Here is a 7,526-nt window from a genome sequence, read left to right as displayed (position 1 = left end):
CTCCCAGGCGGTTAGCACAGTGCTCTGCACACAGTGAGCGTTCAATAAATGCCGTTGATGGGGGGAGATGAGAGGAAGATGCAGTGAAATGGATGGGGCGGGGATCGTGTCACCAACTCTGTTAAATTGTACCCTCCCAAGTGCTTAGTCCAGTGCTCCGCACACAGTAAGCGCTCAATAAATACGCTGGCCTATCAAGGAAGAAGTGTTCCTTTTGAGCAAAAGCTTCTTAAGGAACAAGAGACAAGGAGGCAAAAAGGGAGAATCAGCACCAAGCCCTGCAAACATCAAACAAGATAAAGAACAGCTTTCATGTGGCTGGGACTCCAGGTCCTGTATTGGTCTTTTCAAGTTTTTCAGCTCTTGTATTTAAATTTTACCACCAATGATGTCTACTTTGAATACAACGAATATAAATATGTGGTTATACATATATTTAATTACTGATTATTGTTCCACTGTACTCTCCCAAGTGCTTAGGACAGCGCTCTGCACATAATTAAGTGCTCAATGAATACCACTGACTGACCGACTGATGGTGGAAGCCTGTGTGTTTGAGGCCGGACGTGTCGGAGGCTCCCCCTGTGCCGGGGAAGACGGGACCATGCGCGGACCGCGCCCGCGGGAAAACGTCGTGGCAACAGAGCGGAGTGGGGGTCTTGGAAGAGTGCTGGGGCGTTAGAGTGGGTGGAGGCAGGGAGGCTTCCTGGAGGAGGTGGCCCAGAGGAAGGTACTCAATAGGGAAGGAGTGGTTTTCTGGGGAAGCTGGAGGGGAGAGGGGTAGACCAGGTGATTTGGTTCTGTCTTGATGGGGAGGGGGGGAACTGGAGTGCCGTCTGGATACCCCAGTTTCACGGGACCCTCCCCCCACCACTCGCTTCCCCAAGGAGCAGGGAGAGAAGTTGCTTAATGATCACTTTATTGGGGGGGAGGGGGAGAAAGGCAGGCAGACACACCTACTCACCCACACACATTGAGTCTGATCATGCCCTCTCCCCCCGCCCCCCCAAATCCACTGGTTCCTCCAAAACCCCAGCCCGGGGGAGGACAAGGGGAAGAGAGGGGCTTCTGGGAGCCAGTTCGGGGCAAGGCAGCAGCCAGACCCTCTCCGTCCCCACGAAGCTAGGGTGGGGTGAGAGAGGATGTATGTCGCTGAGGTCGTCGCAGAGTCTGGGTGGGTGGGAGAGGAGGAATCTACCCCCCGCCCCGGACTTCTAATTTTTTTATGGTATTTATTGAGCACTTATCATGTGCCAGGCACTGTAGTAAGTGCTGGGGCCTATACAAGTTAATCCAGTCCGGGCGCAGTCCCCGGCCCACGTGGGACTCCCAGGCTTTCTCCCCATCTTCCAGACGAGGGAACTGAGGCCCAGAGGAGTGGCGCGGCTTGCCCAAGGTCACCCGGCAGCCGAGGGGTGGCGGGGCTGGGATCGGCGCCCAGGTCCTCCTGAATCCCGGGCCGGGGAGAGGTCCCCCCGTCACTTGGTGCGCTGGTAGAACTGGACGACGGCCCGCTCCTGGTCGGGGGTCTCGACGGAGCCGGGACGCAGCCGGCGGACCTCCTCCACCGCCTGGCCGCCCGACAGACCCCGCGCCTTGACCAGGTAGCAGGCCAGCAGCGTCCCCGTCCGGCCAAAGCCCAGGGCACAGTGCACGCCCACAGCCTGGGAGGGTGGGGGATGGAGGAGGGGAGGGGACACGGCTCAGCGGGGAGACCCCGCTCATCCCCACCTGAAGCCCCCTCCCCACTCCACCCCAATCACTGCTGTCCTTGAACCTCACTCCACCGCTCCTCACCTACCTCTCCCCGGGCTCTATCGGACGCCACTCCCGGGCCACCGTCCTGGCCACCACTTTACCCCGGTGACTTCTTGGGCCCATTGCCACCGTCCTCTCCTCCAGCTCCACTCTCACCACACGCCCCGGGCCACTGCACTGTCCCAGTGACCCCGTGGACCCACTGACACCGTCTCCTCCTTCAGCTCCTCTCTCACCAAGCCGCCTTGGCAACCACACTGCCCCAGTGACCTCTTGGGCCCACTGCCACTGTCCTCTCCTCCGGCTCCACTCCCGCCACGCCGTCCTGGCCACCGCACCGCCCCAGTGACCTCTTGGGCCCCACCGCCACTGTCCCCACCTCCTCCTCCGCCCTCCCCCAGGGCCGTCGCCCCCCAGCCCACCCCTCACCTCTCCCCGGCCGACGGCCCCGTCCACGATCTGGACGAAGCGGTCGATCTGGTCGGGCGAGGGCGGGCGGAAGTCCGGGATGCGGAGGCGGTGGAGGGTGAGGCCGGGGCAGGTGTCCCCGTGCGGGGGGGCCCGCTCCGTCAGCGACACCAGGTGCCGAACGCCCTGCGCCCACAGGAACTGGTAGTGGGCGGGCAGCCGCGGCAGGGCCAGGCCGGCCAGGCGGCCCGGCAGCACCCACGAAAAGTTGGGGGGCGCGGAGCCCATAGCTAGGGGAGAAAAGGAGAGAGGTCATCCCGGCCCCACCCCGCTACTCCCCTTCCCCACCCCCGGGCTTGACCTTTCTTTTTTTAATAATAATAATAATAATAACGTTGGTATTTGTTAAGCGCTTACTATGTGCCGAGCACTGTTCTAAGCGCTGGGGTAGACACAGGGTAATCAAGTTGTCCCACGTGGGGCTCACGGTCTTAATCCCCATTTTACAGATGAGGTAACTGAGGCACCGAGAAGTCAAGTGACTCGCCCAAAGTCACACAGCTGACGAGTGGCCGAGCCGGGATTCGAACCCATGACCTCTGACTCCCAAGCCCGTGCTCTTTCCACTGAGCCACGCTGCTTTAAAAAAAGGTATTTGTTAAGTGCTTACTACAATAATAATAACATTTGTTAAGCGCTTTCTATGTGCCAAGCACTGTTCTAAGCACAGGGGGAACTACAAGGTAATCAGGTTGGTAACAATCCCTGTTCCCCTTGGGGCTCCCAGTGATAATCCCCATTTTACAGATGAGGAAACTGAGGCACAGAGAAGTGATGTGACTTGCCCGAGGTCACCGAGCAGACAAGTGGCGGAGCTGGAATTAGAACCCGTGACTTTTCGATCCCCAAGCCCGTGCTCTATCCGCTACGCCTTGCGGCTTCTTTATTAATTCAATCGTATCCCGACTCTGCCCCTCGTCAGCTGTGTGACTGTGGGCAAGTCACTTCACTTCTCGGTGCCTCAGTTCCCTCATCTGTAAAATGGGGATGAAGACTGTGAGCCTCCCGTGGGACAACCTCATTCCCCTGTATTCATTCATTCAATAGTATTTATTGAGCGCTTACTATGTGCAGAGCACTGTACTAAGCGCTTGGGATGAACAAGTCGGCAACAGATAGAGACAGTCCCTGCCGTTTGACGGGCTTACAGTCTAATCGGGGGAGACGGACAGACGAGAACGATGGCACTAAACAGCGTCGAGGGGAAGAACATCTCGTAAAAACAATGGCAACTAAATAGAATCAAGGCGATGTACAATTCATTAACAAAATAAATAGGGTAACGAAAATATCTACCCCAGCGCTCAGAACAGTGCTCTCTCTGCATGCAGTAAGTGCGTAACAAATACCAACATTATTATTATTATTATTGTTGAGTGCTTACTGTGTGAAAACGCATTGTACTAAGCGCTTGGGGGAGTACAATATAACATCAGACACATTCCCTGCCCACAAGGAGCTCAAAGTCTACAGACATGCTTGATTCTATGTAGCGAACACCGTATTATGCACTGGGATAGACACAATCCATGTCCCACTGTAGACTATAAACTCGTTGTAGGCAAGGAATGTGTCTGTTTATAATAAAAATAATAATAACGCTATTTGTTAAGTGTTTACTATGTGCCCAGCACTGTTCTAATCGCTGCGGTGGATACAAGGTAATCAGGTTGTCCCACAAGGGGCTCACAGTCTTCATCCCCATTTTACCAATGAGGTAACCGAGGCACAGAGAAGTGAAATGACTTGCCCAAAGTCACACCGCTGACCAGTGGCCGACTCGGGATTAGAACCCACGACCCCTGACTCCCAAGCCCGTGCTCTTTCCACTAAGCCACCCTGCTCGTGTTCTCCCAAGCCCTAACCGCAGTGTTTCCACAAAGCAAGCGCTCAATAAATATGACCGAATGAATGGGGCTCCCGGTGCTAATCCCCCTTTTGCAGGTGAAGGCCCAGAGGCCCAGAGAAGTGAAGCGCCTTGGCCAAGCTCACACAGCGGACAAGTGGCAGAGCTGGAATTAGAACTCAGATCCCCTGACACCCCAGCCTGGGCTCTTTCCACTAGGCCTATGTAGGGAAGCAGCGTGGCTCAGTGGCAAGAGTCCGGGGCTGGGGAGTCAGAGGTCATGGGTTCGAATCCCGCCTCCGCCGCTTGCCAGCTGGGTGACTTTGGGCAAGTCACTTCACTTCTCTAGGCCTCGGTGACCTCATCTGGAAAATGGGGATGAAGACTGGGAGCCCCACGTGGGACAACCTGATCACCTTGGATCCTCCCCAGCGCTTAGTACAGTGCTTTGCACATAGTACGCGCTTACCCAGTACCGACATTATTATTATTAGACATCGCATAAAGCGCTAAGCTAGAAACAAGCTAAGCGCTTAGAGCAGTGCTCTGCACGTAGTAAGCGCTTAACAGATACCGACATTATTAAACAAACCAATCGGGTTGGCCACAGTTCGTGTCCCCCACGGGGGCTCACAGTGTTGACCCCCATTTTACGGATGAGGTCACTGAGGCCCGGTGAAATGACTTGCCCAAGGTCACACAGCAGTTAAGAGTCTTAGACGCCAGGTCCTCTAGCCGCTAGAACACAACGCTTTTCGCAGCCCTCGCACCCCTTGGCCCTGCAGCCGCCGGCCCACCTAAGCTCGCTGTCCCGCGGTCCGAAGGCTCCCGGCTCCCGCCCCCAGGCTCCGAAATCATCCCATGATTGGCTGGCGCGCCGGACCGGAAGCTCGGACGCCTCCCTATTGGCTCACCGGGACGACGACAGCCAATGGGCGCTCAGAGGGGGCGGGACTCGCTCCGAAACCCCTCCGGCGATTGGCTGAAGCGCCCGGGCTGAGGCGGGACTCGCGCTGGAGGTTCCTCCGGTGATTGGTGAATTCCGCATCTGGGGGCGGGATTCATCCGAGATGTGCCGCTAGCGATTGGCGGAAGCCGCCTTGAGGGGGCGGGACTCGGAGCCTCCAATGATTTGCTCCCCAACTCGGGGTCGGACGTAACGGTGCACGCCAAAGGGGCGGGGCTCGCACCACAGGCGCCTTCAGCGATTGGTGGAATGCTCCTGGTTGGGGCGGGACTCTCCCTAGAGGCGCTGTGATTGGTGGAGCCGGCTGCCCGTCGGGCTCGGGAGGGTCCGGCCTCAGTAGGGGAGACGGGGGAATTCAGACCCGTGTCTTCAATTTATCCTCCCCGCAGCCGGGGGAGTGATAATAATAATAATGTTGGTATTTGTTAAGCGCTTCCTAGGTGCAGAGCACTGTTCTAAGCGCTGGGGGAGATACAAGGTGATCAGGTTGTCCCACGTGAGGTTCACAGTCTTCATCCCCATTTTACAGATGAGGTCACTGAGGCCCAGAGAAGTGAACTGACTTGCCCACAGTCACCCAGCTGCCAAGTGGCAGAGCCTGGATTCGAACCCATGACCTCTGACTCCCAAGCCCGGGCTCTGTCCACTGAGCCACAGTGCTTCTCCAATCTTTTATCAATCAATCAGTGGACAGATTGTATCTGTTAAACATTCACTATGTGCCGGGCACTGTACTAAGCACTGGGATGAGCACAAGCAAATTGGGGTGGACACAGGCTCTATTCCATATGAGTCTCACAGTTGCTCTGCACATAGTAGGCGCTTAACAAATACCAACATTATTATTATTATTGTTACCCAGGAGGGAAAACACCCTGGCTCAGTGGAAAGAGCACGGGCTTTGGAGTCAGAGGTCATGAGTTCGAATCCCCGCTCTGCCACTCGTCAGCTGGGTGACTGTGGGCGAGTCACTTCCCTTCTCTGGGCCTCAGTTACCTCATCTGGAAAATGGGGATGAAGACGGTGAGCCCCACGTGGGACAACCTGATTCCGCTCGGTGGAAAGAGCACGGGCTTTGGAGTCAGGGCTCATGAGTTCGAATCCCAGCTCTGCCACTTGTCAGCTGTGTGACTGTGGGCGAGTCACTTCCCTTCTCTGGGCCTCAGTTACCTCATCTGGAAAATGGGGATTAAGACGGTGAGCCCCACGTGGGACAACCTGATTCCCCTATGTCTACCCCAGCGCTTAGAACAGTGCTCGGCACATAGTAAGCGCTTAACAAATACCAACATTATTATTATTATTATTACCCCAGCGCTTAGAACAGTGCTCGGCACATAGTAAGCGCTTAACAAATACCAACATTATTATTATTAGTAGTAGTAGTAATAAAATTAAGTTCTTAGTGCAGAGCACTGTACTAAGCGCTCGAAGAGAATGGCAGCTTGGCCTAGGGGAAAGAGCACGAACCTGGGAATCAGAAAGACCTGGGTTCTTAATCCTGGCCCTGCCACTCCCCACTGTGTGATCTTGGGCAAGTCAGTTCACCTCTCTGGGCTTCTGTTACCTTAACTGGGGATGAAGACCGTGAGGCCTACACGGGATAGGGACTGTGTCCACCTCAATTTGCTTGTGCTCGTCCCAGTGCTTAGTACAGTGCCTGGCACATAGCGAAGGTTTTAACGGATACATTTCCCAATTACACAGGTGGGAATTAGCCACGGTCCCTGGTCCTCGGTGTTTAGCGTCGCTTTCCGAGGGGCCTCAGACCCTCCTCTGGGGCTTGTCCACCACATAGCCCTTCTTCTTGTAGCTGAGCACCCTCCAGTCCAAGACGGGGAGTCCAGAACACTCCCCGTCTTGAGACAGCATGTAGTCCCACGTGGAAACCTCCCAGTTGGCTTCAGAGCCAACAGACAACTCCTCTCCCCACTTTCAAACCCCTGTTGAAGGCATTTAGGGACATATCTGTAATTTTATTTCTTTATATTAACGTCTGTCTCCCCTTCGGGGATGTGAGTAGGGATCACAGAGAAGCAATGGAGAAGCAGCGTGGCTCAGTGGGAAGAGCACGGGCTCGGGAGTCAGAAGTCTTGGATTCTAATCTCGGCTCCGCCGCTTGCCAACTGTGGGGGACTTCGGGCAGGTCACCTCAATTCTCTGTGCCTCAGTTACTCATCTGTAAAATGGGGATTAAGACTGTGAGGCCCGGGTGGGACAACCTGATTACCTTGCATTTCCTCCCCCCTACCCCCAGCACTTATAATAGTGCTTGGCACATAGTAAGCGCTTAACAAATACCAATATTATTATTATAGTAAGCCCTTGATAAATACCACTGTTATTATTATCAGTCCCTACTAGCTTGGCCAGTGACAGCGGGGGACTCAGCAGGGGCACAGAGTAGAATGTCATCATCTCCACTTCCACCCCTTGTTCGGTCTCTACCGGCATGGCAGCCAGAGGGGAGTGGGAAGATACACATTC

The 7,526-nt window shown here is 55.3% G+C and overlaps 1 protein-coding gene across 1 annotated transcript; it reads right to left on the bottom strand.

Annotated features, from left to right (window-relative positions):
- Positions 1–1,380: 1,380 nt before the first annotated feature.
- Positions 1,381–4,903, bottom strand: DUSP23 (dual specificity phosphatase 23). Its single transcript, XM_029054684.1, has 3 exons — positions 4,870–4,903; positions 2,188–2,456; positions 1,381–1,664 (listed from the first exon to the last, which is right to left on the bottom strand). Exons 2-3 carry the CDS (start codon positions 2,452–2,454, stop codon positions 1,479–1,481), a joined length of 453 nt encoding a protein of 150 aa, XP_028910517.1. The 5' UTR covers positions 2,455–2,456; positions 4,870–4,903; the 3' UTR covers positions 1,381–1,478.
- Between the last annotated feature and the right edge of the window lie 2,623 nt (positions 4,904–7,526).

The sequence above is a fragment of the Ornithorhynchus anatinus genome, chromosome X5 (genome assembly GCF_004115215.2).
Source record: "Ornithorhynchus anatinus isolate Pmale09 chromosome X5, mOrnAna1.pri.v4, whole genome shotgun sequence".
Classification (NCBI taxonomy): Eukaryota; Metazoa; Chordata; class Mammalia; order Monotremata; family Ornithorhynchidae; genus Ornithorhynchus; species Ornithorhynchus anatinus.
Note: the sequence above shows the minus strand (reverse complement) of the source record. Positions and strands in the feature narration are given on the sequence as shown.

What these genes read in the sequence shown, in the direction of transcription:
- DUSP23 (XM_029054684.1), bottom strand. Translation starts at nt 2,454, where the DNA reads ATGGGCTCCGCGCCCCCCAACTTTTCGTGGGTGCTGCCGGGCCGCCTG. An exon ending in GGGCCGTCGGCCGGGGAGAG is followed by an intron (nt 1,665 to 2,187) that starts GTGAGGGGTGGG and finishes CCACCCTCCCAG; the next exon opens with GCTGTGGGCGTGCACTGTGC.